At 49.2% G+C, this 19,262-nt stretch overlaps 2 protein-coding genes and 1 pseudogene across 3 annotated transcripts in view; all 3 read right to left on the bottom strand.

Moving 5' to 3' along the window:
* The window catches only part of LOC126939561 (somatotropin-like), a 66,115-nt gene that overhangs the window by 12,552 nt on the left and 34,301 nt on the right, over positions 1-19,262 (bottom strand). The window lies entirely within an intron of this gene.
* On the bottom strand, positions 9,156-10,678 carry LOC126939556 (somatotropin-like; annotated as a pseudogene). The gene is made up of 4 exons (XR_007720411.1): positions 10,506-10,678; positions 10,084-10,244; positions 9,737-9,856; positions 9,156-9,643 (listed from the first exon to the last, which is right to left on the bottom strand). The product of XR_007720411.1 is annotated as a somatotropin-like (transcript).
* Positions 16,170-17,638, bottom strand: LOC126939566 (growth hormone variant-like). Its single transcript, XM_050764988.1, has 4 exons — positions 17,629-17,638; positions 16,924-17,039; positions 16,666-16,830; positions 16,170-16,410 (listed from the first exon to the last, which is right to left on the bottom strand). The coding sequence occupies exons 1-4, from the start codon at positions 17,636-17,638 to the stop codon at positions 16,213-16,215; spliced, it is 489 nt and encodes a 162-aa protein (XP_050620945.1). The 3' UTR covers positions 16,170-16,212.

The following is a 19,262-nucleotide window of genomic DNA, read 5'->3' as shown; positions in this document are numbered from 1 at the left end:
GGGGACCACATTTGGGTGAGGAGAGGGAGCAGGGTGTGAAGGTAGTGAGGGAGTGTGGTGCACCGAACTCAGCTCTTTGGGAAACCGTTTTTGCAGACAAGCCATGGTTAGAGGAATCCCGATGCTCTGGCAAACAGACCTGGCTGGAAGGGATGGAACACAGGCTTGCTTGTGTCCCAAAGGGAAACCCAGCTCCAGCCTTGGTGTGTACCTGGAATGGGGTGGTCTTTGACCTTGAAGTGCCACAGAAGGCAACCCAGAACCACACCAGAGCCTACTGCTGCACAGCCACTAACCAGCTGGGCTCTGTCAGCAAAGACATTGCTGTCATTGTTCAAGGTAAACTTTGCTGCTCTGCTGCCGGGCGGAGGATGGAAATCCCTCAGGGGTTTGGGATTCTTATCCAAGGATGAAAATAAGAAAGATTCTAGTAGGTTGGGAAGAATGAGACTCAGAAGTGGGCCTGGTGGGCTGGGGTGGGTGATCCTCGTACTATCAGACCTTCCTAACTCTGTCTTCTGTGCTTGGACAGGATTGGATGAAGGAATCAGCTCTGCCCTCTTTGTCGTTATTACCGTTGCCCTTGGAGTGGGTGTCATCACCATAGCACTGTATTTGAGCTATCGGCCCTGCAAAGTGGATGGGAGGAAATTGCTCTCTAGACAGAAAGAGGAGGACAAAAAGGAGGAAAGCCAGTTTGCTGTTGAGGAAGAGAAAAGTACAACTCATATAATTGACAGCTATTTGATTGAATGAGACTTCTGCTACTGTGGTTTCCCAGGGAGGGAAGAAGGGATAGAGGAGAAAGGAAGAAACAGAATGGCAGGCTGCATTTCCCTTTGTATTTTTCTGTCGGTAAAACAGTGTTTCAGGCCCCCATGTCCCAGGTCCTGTGTGTCCAGTATGTCCACAAGCTCACCTTTCCCTCTCTCTCTCTCCCCTCCTTTTTTTTCTCTTTTTGAGATGGAGTCTCACTGTTGTCACCTAGGCTGGAGTGCAATGATGCAGTCTCGGCTCACTGCAACTTCAGCCTCCCAGGTTCAGGTGATTCTCCTGCCTCAGCCTCCCCAGTAGCTGGGATTACAGGTGCACACCACCACGCCTGGCTGCCATTTCTTTATGGTTCCCACTGCCCTTTCTCTTAAACGTCATGCTAAAGACAGGCACATCTTAGAAATGCAACTCATATTTCATGGTTTTCTGATTTCTAACTGGGAACTCAATTTGTAGTCCAGGGACAGGACTTTGAAGGGAGTAAGTATCAAATACGGGGCTAGGAGTCAGAGCTCCGTTCCCATCTCCACTTTCCATTGCTCCCCTGACCTGGGCTTCTGGAGTGCCAGCTCCCAGAGCTGAGCTTGTTGACATCATTAAGGATCAGTGGCAAGCTTCAACTCAGTAACCATCTGTTGTGGGTCTTGGGGGAGTATACAGATGGTAAGAAATTCCACTTTGGGCCGGACAAGCATCCTATCTAGCCCAGTGTGCTGTCTGTGAAGTAGAAGGTAGAGTTCTTCCACGGAATTGGCGTCATAGGTTAAGCACTCCAAACATCTCTGAATTCCTTTTGACAGAGAGATCAACTGTGAGTTGGCATTTGCCAGTTTTATTTTTTTTACCCATATGGGCGTCTAGGTTACAGTTCCAATGTTTACTCTCCCTTTTCATCAACAAGTGGATATTTTCATCTGTCTGAAAACAATTTCCCTGAAACTTCAAGAGGAATCCTCTTGTGCAAATGTTCATATGATTTTATGATTCAGCTTCCTTTCTTGTCCTTGGAAAAGAGTATATTCACCCTCGGAGAAGGCATGAGGAATCATAAAACCAGATCTTTTCTTCCAAATCAGTCAAGAAATGTTCACTGGAAAGTTGCTATGGTAAAAATAAAAGTGATTTTATGATATCCAAATGCATTTCTCTACCCTTCTGTGTCATTGCTGAAAGCTCTTATTATGTCAAACAGTTGCATTTTATAACTTTTTTTTTTAGATGGAGTCTCGCCCTGTTGCCCAGGCTGGAGTGCAGTCGCGCAATTTCGGCTCACTTCAAACTCCACCTCCCAGGTTCAAGGAATTCTCTGCCTCAGCCTCCAGAGTAGCTGGGATTACAGGTGCCCACCATCATGCCCAGCTAATTTTTTGTGTTTTTAGTAGAAACAGCGTTTCACTATCTTGGCCAGGCTGGTCTTGAAGTCCTGACCTCGTGATCCACGCACCTCGGCCTTCTAAAGTGCTGGGATTACAGGTGTGAGCCACCGCTCCCAGCTGCATTTTATAACTTTAAGGACAATTTCTAAGGAAAAAACACCGTGTTGATAGCATAAACAACCAGCCCAGGGCAGGGGGTGCATTAGCTCAGGGCAGCAGCCTATTTGACCTGCTTTCAAAACTAAAATTCAGGCCGGGGAGGTGGCTCACACCTGTAATCCCAGGTCTTTGAGAGGCTGAGGCAGGCGAATCACTTGAGCCCCAGAGTTGGCAAATATCCTGGACAACATGGTGAAACCCCATTTCTACAAAAAATACAAAACTTAGTGTACTATACTGGCACGTGCCTGTAGTCCCAGCTACTTGAATCTGCGGACTCAGAGAGTCTGAGGTGGGAGGATCACTTGAGCGCGGGGGGCAGGTGCAGGGTTGCAGCTAGTTGAGATCATGCACTGCACTCCAGCCTGGGTGACAGAGCCAGACCCTGTCTCAAGAACAAAACAAATGAAACAAAAACAAAAACTGAAGTTCAGACTTCCAGATAGAGAGAGGTGCGTAGCCTTCCAAATTGCAGATACTAGCTAGAAAAAATCGTGGCATCAGACACCAGAGAGAAAACATTTTCCCATTCTTCTCAGACCTCCTCTGAGTCTGGTGTTATAGATTAAGTATAAAAATAACCCTTTGGTTTCACCACATACAAAGCAGTGGGGATGCAGCGGTGAACAAAACATTGTCCCTGGCTTCCACAAATTTATTAGGAAAGCTATTTAGACAAACAAGTAGGAGATTACATTTGTGCATGAATTCCTATGACTGGGAAAGCAGATTGTTAAGAGAAAGCATAACTCAGATCAAAGAAGGCTTCCTGGAGGGACATGAATTATCTTGACTTTGCAAAATAGCATCATCCCCCAACATGACCTTTTCAACCTGGATGTTTCCACTAGGTGGAGCTACTGCTCTCTCATCCTGTGAGTCTGATATAAATCATCCACCTTCCCTGAATCGAGCATTTGGGGAAATAAGTTAAGAAGCAGGTTTCAGAGACAGGAGTATAGAGCCGCCCCATCCGGGGATCCACAGCCATTTCGGTGTCAGGATCAGCCGCATCAGGGCTGTAGTTATCCTTTATCTGCAAACCCTGCCTCATGGCCTCAGTGTCTTGAAGCACAGCAAATCTAAAAAGGAAGGGAAAAATGAGCCAGGTGTGGTGGTGTGCACCTGTAATCCCAGCTACTGGGGAGGCTGAGGCAGGAGAATCGCTTGAATCTGGGGCGTGGAGGTTGCAGTGAGCCGAGATCGCGCCATTGCACTTCAGCCTGGCCAACCGAGCAACACTCCCGTCTTGAAGAAAATGAAAACAAAAACAAACAAACAAACACAAAACAAAACAAACAAAACCAAAAAGGGAGGGAAGAAGGGGGCCACTTGGACTTTCTAGTTCCAGCAGGGAGAGCCTGGAGACTTAGCCGGCTGCTGCCTTTGCTTGTCACTGCCACAGGGTATCAGTGTTGACAGATGGTCCCACACAATACCATCAAACCAAGTGGGTCTGCAGATCCAGGTTCCCAGCTGCTGTGGATCTCTGAGGGAGGATGATCTCCTTCTTCCAGGCCTGGTCCAGCTGCGCGTGTCCTCTTGCTTGGGTTTCCAGGGTTCCAGTTCTTAGAGCTCAGTAGTTTGGAAGAGCTGTCCCGCAACGGTCTTCAGAGTAGGCTGGGTTACTTGGAACCCTTGTAGACTTGGAAACTCTGTTTGCTTTCCTTCCCGAAGGATCCACACCACCAGGGGTCAGGCAGCCCCTTCTCACTGATTCTTTCTTTCTTTCTTTTTTTTTTTTTGGAGATGGAGTCTCGCTCTGACCTCCCAGGCTGGAGTTCAGTGGCGTGATCTCGGCTCACTGCAACTTCTGCCTCCTGGCTTCAAGCAATTTTCTTGTCTCACCTCTGGAGTAGCTGGGATTACAGGTGTGTGCCACCATGTCCCGCTAATTTTTGTGTTATTAGTAGAGACAGGGTGTCATTATGTTGGCCAGGCTGATCTCAAACTCCTGACCTCAGGTGATCTGCCCACCTCTCAAAGTGCTGGGATTTCAGGCTGAGCCACCATGCCCGGCTTCATTGATTCTTAAAGCAGGAAGGGTCTCACATCTCTCTTCCAGTATAATAGAGCTTCTGAGGGTAGCTGCCTTCATTGTCTATAGGAGGAGGCCCCACCCCCTAAATGGTTTTGATCATATTCTTTCTGAACATTAAAGCAAGTGGCTCACGCTTAAATTGCAGCTACCTTGATTATCTCCAGAGGAAGAGTGGCCTTTAGTACTCCAAAAGTTTGTCGTCTTTATTATTATTTTTGAGACAGAATATTGCTCAGCCACCCAGCTGCAGTGCAGTGGCATGATCGGCTCAGTGCAACTCTGCCTCCCGGGCTGGAGCGATTCTCATGCCTCAGTAGCTGGGAATACAGGTGTGCACCACCACACCTGGCTAATTTTTGCATTTTTAGTAAAGATGGGGTGACACCATGTTGGCCAGGCTGGTCTTGAACTTCTGACCTCCTCCCACCTTGGCTTCCCAAAGTGCTGAGATTACAGGCATGAACCACCGTGCCTGGCCGTTTATCCTCTCAAGGATGGTCAGGGTGGCATTTTGGTGTCTTTCTCTCTAGTCCTGAGAAAGCATAAGTTATATCTTTAGTGGGACTTCTTACCATAGGATTAATAATAGTATTTACCTTAGAAGATTATAATTAGAAAGAAATGACATAATACTTGTAATAAATTAGCATGGTGTTCACATTTGTTGGTTTTAATTATTACACTGATAATTCTGGTGGGAATTAAGCACATCATTATAATCACATAAACTCAAAGCAAGAATCAGAAATCCATGGTGACCTTGAGGGCCATCAAAAGTCATAGACACCGTGCACAGCTTTCCGATTTTTCTAGTCTTTTTCTTGCTCCTTCCCCTACTTTCCCCCGAGTTTGGTCCTCTATGATTTAGGACTACTAGTAGGGTGACCAGTCCTATTAGCTGAGTTTGCATTGAGCTGAGGGATTCTTGGAAGGAACGTGGGACTTTCAGTGTTGACATTGAGAAAGTCTTCTGAAAATGAGGACAAGTTGGTAACCCTAATCCCAGCGGTGCTCATCACATGCCTCAGCACTCCAGGGCCTTCTGAATTAAAGAAGCAGCCAGGCAAAGTGTCAGCTTGTCTTGGCCTAGAAGCCCAGACCTGATAATTCAGAAGAAAAGGGAAGGGGTCAGTTCTGCTCTCAACTGTGTATAAAGGGACAAAACTCACCATGTGTATTTCAACAACGCTCATGGAAGAAATTCAGAAGTGGTCATTTTAGGTTAGGGTAAATTCAAAAAAATGACAGAGTCAAGAAAACATTATCCCAGGGGTCAAGGATGACTCGAGCTCTGCCTACTGAACTCCTCCTTGTGCCAGTCTCACTAGTCTTATCTTTAGGAAGAGTTTTCATTATAAAATACCATTAAGGGTCAGGCGCGGTGGCTCATGCCTACAATCCTAGCACTTTGGGAGGCCAAGGCGGGTGGATCCCCTGAGGCCAGGAGTTTGAGACCAGCCTGACCAACATGGCGAAATCCTGTCTTTACAAAAAACACAAAAATTAACCGTGTGTGGTGGTGCACGCTTATAATCCCAGCTACTCAGGAGGCTGAGGCATGAGAGCCATTTGAACCCGGGAGGTGGAGGTTGCAGTGGGCTGAGATCGCACCACCGCACTCCAGCCTCTGTTTCAAAAACAAAAACCAAAATGGACTTTTAACATATTTAGTTGTGAGAATATATAAGCATTTTACCATTTTACGTGTACATCTTAACCATTGTATGTGTACAGTTCTGTCACATGAAGTACATTCACATTGTCATGCAACCATCACCACTGTCCATCTTCAGAACCCTTTTCATCTTGCACAGTCTAAACCCTTTGCTCATTGAATAGCTCCCTATTCCCTCCCTCCCCACAGCCTCTGGCAGCCACGATCCTACTTTTTGTCTCTATGAATTTGACTGCTCTGAGTACCTCATATGACTGGTATCAGACAGTATTTGTCTTTTTGTGACTGGTTCCTGAGAAACACTTTTGAGATGACTGGTTGGAATTCAGAGCAGGTGGCACCACAACTGGCCCAGGTGTCTCATCTCCTTATTCTCCTTTTTCCCTGTTAAACCAATACACCTGTGGACACGAGGCTCTCATCTCTGCGGTCCCTAACACAGTGGTTCTCAACCTTGTTTACACATTAGAATCACCTGGGAAAGTTTTCAAACTACTCTTGCCTAGACCAGATTCCAGGCTAATTATATCAGAATCTCAGGGACTGAGGGCTTACATATGCATCGTTTAGAAAACACCCTAGGCATCTCAAATTTGCAGCGGAAATTGCTGTCCACACCAAGTTGATGAGCTGAAAAGTAGAATAACTGTGGGTAAATCAAAAGAGTTTAAAGTAGATGGTCTTTAAGGTCTTTTTATATTCGAAAATGTGCAAAGTCATGTAGTATCTTTCTAATTCTCAACCAGCAGTGGTTGAGTGCATTCTCCTATACCGGAAGGGAGCTGGGTGGACACTCTCTGGAGTGTGGCTCCCCCTGCAGTTCAGTTTTATGTTACGACCACCCCACTTTAGAACCCTCTTAGTCACCCAGGTAGGCGCTGGACATTGTCATTCCCCTATCACGTGCATTCAACAAATACTTACAAAGATGGGTCACCTTTCCTTTTAAAACACGCAAGCCAAGAGATAATTAAAATTGTGCTCATTCTATCGACTTCTAAAGACCGTGAGATTTCTAAATAATTTTAAGGCCGAATGAAGGACGCTGCAGGAATATTGATTCCAGCTTTGTGCAAGAAATAGTTTTCTGCAATGAGAGTGGTTTAATAGAATGAGGAGCGCTGTGAAAAAGTGATTCCCTTGGTCCTAGTGCTACACACTCGTAATTGGAATACTGACTATAATGGATGCCGGAGGATAAGATTCCCAAAGTAGAAGAAACTAGACTGACTTATGAGGCCCTTCTAACTTCAAAATGCCATAATTTTAAAGCCAGATAGTAGAAGAACTACGTAAGATGTAGGAATGACTTCTGAACTGAGAAATGCAGCAGCTCCAGAGTTCTTATTATTTCAGCTTTCGGCCACTCCCCAAGGACTGAGTTATTAACTGTAAAATAGCCAAAAATGAACACAAATGGGTCTCATTATCAAGAAAATTCATTATAGTACATAAGAATCAGAACTTCTAAAGAAGATTAATTAGGGGGTTGATTTTTTGCATTGCAGAATAATTCCTGACTTCATGAAATCATTTTTGGATACTAGAGTTCCTGTGAGCATCTTAGTATCGATTTATAGGTCACCAGTCGCTTAGCCAAAGTGCTTGGCAGAGTAAACTCTTAACTCTAAAGAACTAACCACCGCTCTTTAGTGCTTCTCAACACTAAACATCTGAAATGTTCATTATTTCCTAATTGTCAAGGAAAACAATATAATTTCACAACAGATATTTAGACACTCCATCAGAAAACACAAAACATCCAAAAATTCAATGCAGAAATAACTACAATTTCTTGAGTACTATAATATATCAAAAATGTCACTGTGTTTAATCCTCTCATAATCCTAGTAAAGCAATATATTATTATCTCAGCTTGGTCAAGTAATTTATTCAGGAGCACTAAATTATGTAAAAACCAAATTTTTCTGATTCTTTCCCTTACACCAAGTTCCCCAATCAGCATCTCTTAGAATAAACTTGCTCACAAACAGCTTGGAGACCATGTGTGTTTGGGTTAATTTTTGCTCTTAATATATGTTCAATATGTGTTGCCAGTGTTTAAATGTTAGATTTCACGTAAAGGTCTGAATATCCTAGCTGTCTCAAAGAATCAGAAGGTCTGGAAGCCCTGTCCCTGCAGTCCTGATGGTGACAGGCTGGGTGGGTCCTACCTCAGCAGGGGCTTGAGTGCTGCAGATTGTGCTGGTTCTCACCCCTCTGTGTTGCATCCACCAAAGGAAAGCGAGTGTCATCTGGGATTTATCCTATTCCATCCAGCCCTCATTGCTTACATTGATATCTTCCTGGCACCTGTTGTCACTGCATTTGCAACCCCAAATAAAATCTCTCTTCCACTTCCCTCACCCTAATTCTGATTCCAAAAGCTCTCGTTCTGTATGTCTGAAACTCATTTTTGCATCGTTCTCATTTCCCAAGAGTAGTTGGGCTTAAGGAATATTGATCTTAAAGTTGTTCTGCACACAAGTAATTCTATTATATTGTTTCCTCACCTGTTGGGAAGCTTTTGCCTCGGCACTTAATAGCCCATCTTGTTTTCATTTCTTCTCATTCCTGGGGGGCCAGGTTTGGTGTTGATGGTAATGGTGGGACAGGAAGAAATGCCTTCAAGTCATCTCTGGGATGACCATTGAGCTATGACCAGTGAGCTGGGACCACTGACCTGATGGAATGGCCTTAGTGAGTAACAGACTGCAGTGATGTGTCAGCTTTCTTATGGCACAGGAACAACCAAATCTCTTATATTTCAGTGGCCTGGTTCCCAATAGACCCTGCAGGCCCTACAGGTTGTCTTCCCAAGCTGCCCCTTGCTTCACACCACCACCTTCCACCCCGCAATATTATAGAAGGACACCTAGTCAGACAAAATGATACAACTTAATTTTATTAGGACAAGGTTGGTGGGCACTGGAGTGGCACCTTCCGGGGCCAGGACAGGCACTGGGAAGGGGTCACAGGATGCCACGCGGGCACCTAGAAGCCACAGCTGCCCTCCACAGTGCGGCACTGCACCATGCGCAGGAATGTCTCGACCATATCCATGTCCTTCCTGAAGCAGTGGAGCAGCTCGTAGTTCTTGAGCAGTGAGTCATCGTTCTGTGAGTCTGTGTCAAACGTGCTGTAGGTCTGCTTGAAGATCTGCCCAGTCCGGGGGCTGCCATCTTGCAGCCTCTGCAAAGTGAAGGAAGAGAAGGAGAGGCTGAGCGCTTGGTCACTGTTCCCTCCCTCCCTCTCTCATTCATTCATTTTCCTCCCTCCCCTTCAGGGTGTAGAGAAAGACCTGGAGGATTGATTCACCAGGGGAAATGAAGACTAAGGTGAGTTCTCTTGGGTCAGGGCCTGACTGCTAAAAAGAGGGCAGCAGTGTTTCTCTCCCCCAGCCCTCGAAGCCAGTGAGGTTGCAGGATTGGGGAACCCTGGCGCCACCCTCACCCGCATCAACGTTTGGATGCCTTCCTCTAGGTTCTTTAGGAGGTCATAGGCATCGCTCTCCGAGGTGCCATACACCAGGTTGTTGGCAAACACACTCCCGAGTAACTGCACGGGCTCCAGCCACGACTGGATGAGAAGCAGGGAGATGCGGAGCAGCTCTAGGTTCTGCAGGGGAAGGACACGCAGTGGCTGTGCTGCCCGGGGGCTCTGACCACAGGCCTCCCCTATCCCCACCTTGGGGAGAAGGTATCCACTCACGGATTTCTGCTGCGTTTCCTCCCTGTTGGAGGGTGTGGGAATAGACTCTGAGAAGCAGAAGGAGGCCTGGGGGTTCCCCATGAGCGAATGCTTCTTTTCCTTTGGGATGTAGGTTTTTTCCTAGGAGAAGGACCCCCCCACCAAGAGGGACTGCTGGTCTCTATGCTGGAGACCAGCTCCCATTGTTACTTCTCTGAGAACCTTGCTCAGTGTATGCTCATCTGCCGGCATTTCTTCGCTTCAGAAAACAACCGTGAGCTCCTTAGTCTCCTCCCATGACTTCCCAGGCGGGGGAAAGTCACCCCTTCCTGCCACCCCTGACACGCACCCATTCCCCAAGAGCTTACAAACTCCTGGTAGGTGTCAAAGGCCAGTTGGTGCAGGCGATGGGCTTGCATCATAATGTTGTCAAAAAGCCTGGATAAGGGTACGCTTGAGACCCTACCAGCCTCTTGAAGCCAAGGCAGGCAGAGGAGGGCAAAAACCAGGAGCAGGGATGTCCGGGAGCCTGGGGAGAAACCGGAGGGCAACGGAGGGAGCCAGAGAGCAAGAGGCCAATGCTCTCCCCGCCCCAGGAGCTGTTTGTTTTTCTCTCTCCATCCCTCCAGGGACCAGGAACATTCTAATATTGGTTAAATATCTGGGCTTAGATGGCGATACTCACATTCAGAAGCCCCAAACCTGAGGGTTAGTGCCCCCGTCCCATCTACAGGGCGCCACCTCTCCCCTCGGGACACATCGTGTCGAAAGGGATTTTAGGGGCGCTTACCTGCAGCCATTGCAGCTAGGCGAGCTGTCCACAGGACTCTGAGTGGTTCGGGCAGTCGGGCTTTGAGATCCTGGAGCTGGTCTCCTGTGGGCTCTTTTTATACCCTGGCCCCTTATCTCTTGCTGCTTGACCCCACCTATTTCTCTGTACGTTTACTCATGGGACCCCTGATGCGGCTGTGCTAATGGCTAATTTAGAAACTCCTCCCATACATGCTGGGATCATGCCCCCTGGCTTGTCATGTTTCCCTTCCCACCGTCACCAACACTGTGAGGGTTGTGCACAGAGGGTCAGCCAGAGATACTACCCAACCTGTCCTCTCTTTAAGGGTCAGGTGGGTGCACTCTGGCAGCACGCCATGGTGGCCAACCTGAACGCGGGGAAGGATGTCATGATAGCCAGTCCTTAAGACCTCTACCGACCCCATCCCACTCTCTATCCTATCCCTTTCCTCCTCCTCGCATGTTTCCCCTCCACCAAGCAGAGAGAATGTGTGTTTTGGGAAAAGGCGCCAAGCACAGGCAATAGATTGCAGGGGTTCTGGGCAGGATTCAGTCCTGAATTCCACTTTTGCTGACTCCTCCTGGGCCAGCCCGAGGCAGCTGGATGCAGTGCTAATACTGACCACTAGAGGGTACCAACCACACACTTTGCTCTCCTCTTTCCCTGAGCCTTGGGACGGGGGCGGGGGCTCCCCCAGGTCCCTGGGAGGACGAATCTAGACTTGAGGTATTGCCCCAGGTCCTTGGACCTGCAGCAGGGATACAAACCAAGAAACAGAAATCCTGGGGACAGACACGGACCACAAGCGCTTCGTCCTATGCCCTGAAACCATCAGAGAATCTAAAAGTTGTAAGAGCTCTTGAAGGTTTGAGTCTCTTCCCCAGCTTTGGAACTCAGAACACATCAGGCCGAAAGATGCCCTGGATAAAAAAAAAAAAAAAAGTCCTTTCTCCAGAGCAGGTAGTGTGGTGCTACTCAGTTATTTAGTTATTTTAGTTTCTTTATTTTATTTTATTTCTTTTTTGTGATGGAGTCTCATTCTGTCACCCAGGCTGGAGTGCAGTGGCATGATCTTGCCTCACTGCAACCTCCACCCCTGGGTTGAAATGATTCTCCCTCCTCAGCCTCCCTAGTAGCTGGGATTACAGGCTCCCACCACTATGCCGGGCTGTTTTGTACTTTTTTAATAGAGAGGGGGTTTCAGTATGTTGGCCAGGCTGGTCTCGAACTCTTGATTTTAGGTGATCCACCCTCCCTGGCCTCCCAAAATACTGAGATCACTGGCATGAGCCACCGCTCCCAACCCAGTAATTTCAGCTTCTAAATCCCTCTGAGTGCAGGGATCCTGCCCCCAACACAAGGGGCTCTTTGCCTCATTTTGTCTTTCCATAAGGGGCAGCTTGTTCTTTCTCTATTCCCAGGTGAGAATGGCCCAGTGGCATGGGGTGCCTTGTAGAAACCTCACAGCAGGACAAGGCGAAGGAAGAGAAGGCCAGGACTGAGCCTCCTGTCTCCTGGTGCCCAGAGTTGGGGCTATTTCAATACCATCTGGAGGTCACAAGCATCAGATGCCCCCAGAGGTGAGAGCAGGAAAGAACATCCTCACGGGCACTGAAATCATCCCCCGCTGAGTTTAAGAGCATCTAGCACTTGACGCTATAGAAACAGAAGCAAGGAAGCAAGGAAACGCTTCTAGAAGTGGTTGGCTGTGGTGTTGGCAACCAACATTGAAAACCCACAGCCCTGTGGCCCAGGATGTGAATGCTGGGGCCCTGCCATCTCCCCCCTTTCGGAGCAGAAGACAGACCTCCTTTTTCTGCCGTCATTCCCGAAGCATTACCCGACCAGCAGCCCAGACTCATCATCTGCTGGGAGGGCCCTGGGCTGTGGGCTGTTCTCCAGGCAGGGCTGCAGGAGGGTCCAAGAGGGGTGTCATCAATGATACCAGTTCTGAGAAAGCTGGGGCCCAGGGAGGGTGGAGACACCTCTTTCTCCATTCTCCTTCCAGCACCAGCAAAGAGGAGGAGCCAGGTGGGAATGGAGGAGGGTCCCTGAGCTCCACTTAGCTTCTGCCTCCCCCACCATCCTTCCTCCAATGTGAATTGGGACAGACGGCGCCCCATGACAGGGTCTTTTTGGCCAGTGTTGGGGACTTAGATGTGGATTTTCGGCCATGGAAGAAGTCTCCAGCCTCCCTTAGGAATGAGCCCTAGCAGGGGCCCTAACTGGGGATCACTGCACAACTCCGCAGATAGGCACAGGGCTGGTGAGGCTCCCTAGACGGGTTACTGCCAGGAACACGTGGGAGCAGCCAGGGTACGGGAGTGTCTCCTGTCACCTCTCCACTTCTGTTGACCCCAGAGTTATGGTGACTCAGAGGACTCCAGGGAACCCTGGGGAAACAACTTTACAAAGGGTTACCATGGCAACCATGGACCAGAGGGAAGAACTGAGGCCCACAGGTGTGGGCAGAAGTCGGTGATCCTTTTCTGTAGTCTAGATCTTCCCAGGGCCTTGAGCAATGGAGACCACGTCCATCATTCATTGCTAGTAAAAAATCAACTTTGAATTAGACTTGAGATTTTCCTGACAGTCCCGGGAAGTGGCCCACTGTTGGGGCATCACTTGGGGCCAGATCCCTGGCTCCTGCAGGCTGAGAGACTACCCAACAAGAGCCTCCGCATGGCCAGTGGGGAGAGGCTGGGCTTCGCATCTCTGGTTTCAGCCTCAAAAGGCTCAGGATAGGCCAGACACTGTGGCTCACACCTGTAATCCCTCCACTTTGGGAGGCCGAGGTGGGTGGATCATGAGGTCAGGAGGTCAAGACCATCCTGGCCAAGATGGTGATATCCCGACTCTACTAAACAAACAAAAATTAGCCGGGCATGGTGGCAGGCGCCTGCAATCCCAGCTACTCAGGAGGCTGAGGCAGGGAATTGCTTGAACCCGCAACATGGAGGTTGCAGTGAGCTGAGATCACGCCACTGCACTCCAGCCTTGGTGACAGAGTGAGACTCTGTATCAAAAACAAAACAAAACAAGACAAAAAGCTCAGGATAATCTCACAATCATCTTGGTTCCTTTAAAGAACCTCCCTTTATAATTTAGGATTAATGAATTTCTCTGTGTGTTTGGAAGCCCTTCCTATGTCCAACCTTGACTAACTTTAGGGTTCTGTGTGCCTGCTGTGGAAAGTCGCAGATCTGCTGTTGATCCTAAAGTGGTGTCTTTCAGGCTTTGAGATCTCCTGTTAGGTTCAAGACTGTGGGGTTGAGGACAATCACATTTTTCGAAGCCATACTCACCGGGTCTTAGGGATCGCCTCCGAGGGACTGGTGGGCGCTCCTTCCACTCCCACTTTGGTGATTTGCGGCGCACACTTCCCACCTGCAGCTCTGTTCTTTCTTCCTTGAGATCAGAGGCTGTTTATCGTACTGGGACATACTCAACCTCCTTTTGGCTTCTAATATCCTTTCTCTGAGTTTGGTACCGAGTCAATTACTCAGCTCATTGGATTAAGGTCTTCAGGGAATATTATGTGGGGATTCCCAAGGGCTCTCCTAGGGGAGGTGAGGAAGATGATCAATACTTCTGCGTGTCCACCATGTGCTTGGGACTCTACTGAGCCATAGGGATGTGAGTGAGGATACTGAGGCTCAAAGAGATCAGGTGGCTTGCCTGGAGCTCTCCCACTATCCAAGGCCTATCCAAGGCCCCCAGGCTTTCCTTCCATGCCAAGATCTTTAGAAACCTCATCTAGTAAAGATGGTGGCACTACTAGGCATGGACAGAGCTTGCCTCAGTGCAAAGCTAGCAGGACAGGGGTCAAGTCCCTGCACAGAGGATGTTCCATGAAGATGGGGGGAATTGAACATGAGGAATTCAGCAGCAGAATGAGGTGTCTATAAGCATTAAGGAAAGTGGTAGAAAACAACCACCCAGTGTAGCTCGGTTTAGTGAACCGAGGCACATCATGCTGCCTATTTGTATTGCACGTTTCAGTGTACATCGTGTTTCACTTCCTGTATCTCGTTGGACCCTTAAGCTTGCCACATGATATGGCCGGGGGGTTCAGGCACGGAGAAAGGGCCTTGGAAGGCTTGGGGAGGAGAGGGGCAGGCACTGTTGTGTGTTGATGGGGTATTGTTTGCACTGGTTGATGATCTCTGAACAACCAAGAAGTACATAACGATCTACCTAACTGGACGTGCTAAGTAATTTCACTTTGGGGATGATTCTCCAGGGAGACAATCCATTGATAGAGAAGTGAAAAACATTGAGATGTGTCTAGTAGTTGTAGGAAGTCTGGGGTGCTTTCCTGATGGGGTGTCCTCAGCTGGAAATAGCCTCTCCTTCCTTTGACCTGTCCTGTGGCTATTTGCAGACATTTTATTCCTCTTACCAGACTGTAAGCTCTTTGAGGCTGGATTTCTTTTCTTTTCTTTTCTTTTTGTTTTTTGAGATGGAGTCTTGCTCTGTTGCCCAGGCTGGGGTGCAGTGGCACGATCTCAGCTCACTGCAAGCTCTACCCACCCCAGGTTCACGCCATTCTCCTGCCTCAGCCTCCTGAGTAGGTGGGACTATAGGCTGTCCGCCAGCACACCCGGTTAATATGTTGTATTTTTTAGAGATGGGTTTTCACCGTGTTAGCCTGGATGGTCTTGAACTCCTGACCTTGTGATCCACCCGCCTCGGCCTTCTAAAGTACTGGGATTACAGGCGTGAGTCACTGTGCCTGGCCTGAGGCTGAATTTCTGCCTTTCGTCTATTCATTCTTTCACTCATTCTTCTATTCGTTCATTCACTGATTCCACAAGTAGTTGTTGTCTATAACATTTGCCAGAGATTGTACCAGGCAGATGGGCATATCTAGATAAACAAAACACATGATCCTTTCTCTTCTGGAGCTAACAATCTACTGGCAGCAGAGATAATAGCAAACAAGTAAATATGTAACAGTAAAATAGAAATTTGGAATTCGAAACATTCCCATGAGGTAAATAGGTAAGATATGGAGGGAGGGAATAAGCCAGAAGGTGACAAGACGAGGCAGCTGGCACAGCTCTAGGCCCAGGAATTCAACAAGCGTCTACTGAGTGGACCCAGCACATGAGAGGACAGTGCTAAGCAGAGAAGTCAAATGTCCACTGGGCTGGGCATGGCCAGGTCGCCCATGCTGTGCCTGACGTCCTCCTGCTGGTATAATTATTTTAAAATGACAGGACAGGGAAGGGCGCCATGGCTCATGCCTGTAATCCCAGCAATTTGGGAGGCCAAGTTGGGCAGATCACCTGAGGTCAGGAGTTGGAGACCAGTTTGGCCAATATGGTGATACCCCGTCACTACCAAAAACACAAAAATTAGCTGAGCCTGGTCGCGCATGCCTGGATCCCAACTATTCGGGAGACTGAGGCAGGAGAATCGCTTGAACCCAGGAGGCAGAGGTTGCAGTGAGCTAAGATCGTGCCAGTGCACTTCAGCCTGGTTCCCAATAGACCCCGTGGGCCCTACAGGTCGTCTTCCCAACCTGCCCCTTGCTCCATATCACCACCCTCCTCCCCATAACATTATAGAAGGACACCTAGTCAGACAAAATGATGCAACTTAATTTTATTAGGACAAGGCTGTGTTGGACACTGGAGTGGCACCTTCCATGGCCAGGAGTGGCAATTGGGAGGGGTCACAAGGGATGCCACCCAGGCATCTAGAAGCCACAGCTGCCCTCCACAGCGCGGCACCGCACGGTGCGCAGGAATGTCTCGACCTTGTTCATGTCCTTCCTGAAGCAGTAGAGCAGCCTGTAGTTCTTGAGCAGTGTGTCATCGTTGTGCGAGTTTGTGTCAAACTTGCTGTAGGTCTGCTTGAAGATCTGCCCAGTCCGGGGGCTGCCGTCTTCCAGCCTCTGCAAAGTGAAGGAAGAGAAGGAGAGGCTGAGCGCTTGGTCACTGTTGCCTCCCTCCCGCTCTCATTCATTCGTTTTCCTCCCTCCCCTTCAGGGTGTAGAGAGAGGCCTGGAGGATTCACGAGAGGAAATGAAGACTAAGGTGAGTTCTCTTAGGTCAGAGCCTGACTGCTAAAAAGAGGGCAGCAGTTTCTCTCCCTCACCCCTCGAAGCCAGTGGGGTTCCAGGATTGGGAACCCCTGGGGTCACCCTCACCCCCATCAGCGTTTGGATGCCTTCCTCTAGTTTCTTTAGGTAGAGATAGACGTTGAAGTTCGAGGTGCCATACACCAGGTTGTTGGTAAACACACTCCTGAGTAACTGCACGGGCTCCAGCCACGACTGGATGAGCAGCAGGGAGATTTGGAGCAGCTCTAGGTTCTGCAGAGGAAGGACCAGCGGTTGCTGTGCTGCCCGGGGGCTCTGACCACAGGCCTCCCCCATCCCCGCCTGGGGGAGAAGGCATCCACTCACGGATTTCTGCTGTGTTTCCTCCTTGTTGGAGGGTGTTGGAATAGACTCTGAGAAGCAGAGAGAGGTCTGGGGGTTGCGCAGGAATGAATACTTCTGTTCCTTTGGGATATAGGCTTCTTCCTAGGAGAAGGACCACCCACCAAGGTCTACCCTGCAGACCAGCTCCCGTTGTTACTTTTCTGGGAACCTCACTCAGCGTACGCTCATCTGCCTGCATTTCTGCTTCAGAAAACAACCCTGAGCTCCTTATTCTCTCCCAGGACTTCCCAGCGAGGGAAAGTCACCCCTTCTTGCCACCCCTGATGTGCACCCATTCCCCAAGAGCTTACAAACTTCGGGTACGTGTCAGATGCCAGCTTGTGCAGGTGATGGGCGCGGAGCACAGCGGTGTTAAAAAGCCGGGATAAGGGAATGGTTGGGAAGGCACTGCCCTCTTGAAGCCAAGGTAGGCAGAGCAGGGCAATAGCCAGAATTAGGCATGTCCAGGAGCCTGGGGAGAAACCGGAGGGCAACAGAGGGAATGGAGAGCAAGATGCCAGTGCTCTCCCTGCTCCAGGAGCTGTTTTTTTTTCTCCCTCCCTCCAGGGACCAGGAACATTCTGAGATTGGCCAAATATCTGGGCTGAGATGCCCCCGTCCCATCTACAGGGCTCCGCCTCTCCCCTCAGGACACATTGTGCAGAAATGGATTTTAGGGGCGCTTACCTGCAGCCATTGCAGCTAGGTGAGCTGTCCGCAGGACTCTAAGTGTTTCAGGGAGTCGGGCCTTGGGATCCTGGAGCTGGTCTCTTGTGGGCCCTTTTTATACCCTGGCCCCTTATCTCTTGCTGCTTGACCCCACCTATTTCTCTGTACGTTTACGCATGGGGCCACTGATGTACCTGTGCTAATGGCTAATTTAGAAGCTCCTCCCACACATGCTGGGATCACGCCCCCTGGCTTGTCATCTTTCCCTTCTCACCGTTACCAGCATCGTAAGAGTTGTGCACAGAGTGTCGGCCAGAGATACCACCCAACTTGTCCTCTCTTTAAGGAGCAGGTGGGTGCCCTCTGGCAGCACATCATGGTGGCCAACCTGAACACGGGGAAGGATGTCAGGATAGCCAGTCCTCGAGACCCCTACAGACCCCATCCCACTCTCTATCCTATCCCTTTCCTCCTCCTCACATGTCTCCCCTCCACCCAGCAGAGAGAATGTGTGTGTTGTGAAAAGGCACCAAACACAGCCAATAGATTGTGGGGGTTCTGGGCAGGATTCAGTCCTGAATTCCACTTTTGCTGACTCCTCCTGGGCCCGCCTGAGGCAACTGGATGCAGTGCTAACACTGACCACTAGAGGGAACCAACCCCACACTTTGCTCTCCCCTTTCCCTGAGCCTCGGGCGGGCGGTGGTGGTGGGGGGGAGCTCCCCCAGCTCCCTGGGGATGAAGAACCCAGACTCATGGTATTGCCCCAGCTCCTTGGACCTGCAGCAGAGATGCAAACCAAGAAACAGATATCCCGGGGACAGACACGGACCACAAGCGCTTCCTCCCCTAGACCTGAAACCATCAGAGAATCGAAAAGTTGGAAGAGCTCTGGAAGGTTTGAGTGTCTTTCCCAGCTTTGGAACTCAGAACACATCAGGCCGAAAGATGCCCTCTCCAGCCATGGAAGCCCCTCCTCTTTTTTCTCCCCCTCCTTTCCAGAGCTGTATAGAGCTTATCCAGTTGCCAAGGGCCTGCCTGTGCATTCTCACGTCAGACCTGCCACTTGTCTTGTGAAGGAGGTGTTATTATCATCCCGTTTCACAGGTCAAGACACTGAGGCTGAGAGAGACTGATTGCATGAGCTACCTCAGCCAGGGCAGCAGATCTCCACAACCTTGCTCTTCCCACATTGTGTTATTCAAAGTCCTTTCTCCGGGCCGGGCACGGTGGCTCATGCCTGTAATCCCAGCACTTTGGGAGGCTGAGGTGGGTGGATCACTTAAGGTCAGGAGTGCAAGACCAGACTGGCCACCATGGCAAAACTCCATCTCTCCTAAGAATACAAAAATTAGCTGGGCGTGGTGGCACAAGCCTGTAAAAGTGGGAGGCTGAGGCAGGAGACTCACTTGAACCCAGGAGGCAGAGGTTGCCGTGAGCCAAGATGGTGCCACTGCACTCCAGCCTGCGTGACAGAGCGAGTCTCCATCTCAAAACAGATTAAAAAAAAAAGTCCTTTCTCCAGAGCAGGTAGTGTGGTGCTACTCAGTTATTTAGTTATTTTAGTTTCTTCATTTTATTTTTATTTTTATTTTTGAGATGGAGTATCATTCTGTTGCCCAGGCTGGAGTGCAGTAGCACAATCTTGCCTC

This window comes from Macaca thibetana, chromosome 16 (genome assembly GCF_024542745.1).
Source record: "Macaca thibetana thibetana isolate TM-01 chromosome 16, ASM2454274v1, whole genome shotgun sequence".
In the NCBI taxonomy this organism is placed as follows: Eukaryota; Metazoa; Chordata; class Mammalia; order Primates; family Cercopithecidae; genus Macaca; species Macaca thibetana.
This window is presented reverse-complemented; position numbering and strand designations above follow the sequence as displayed.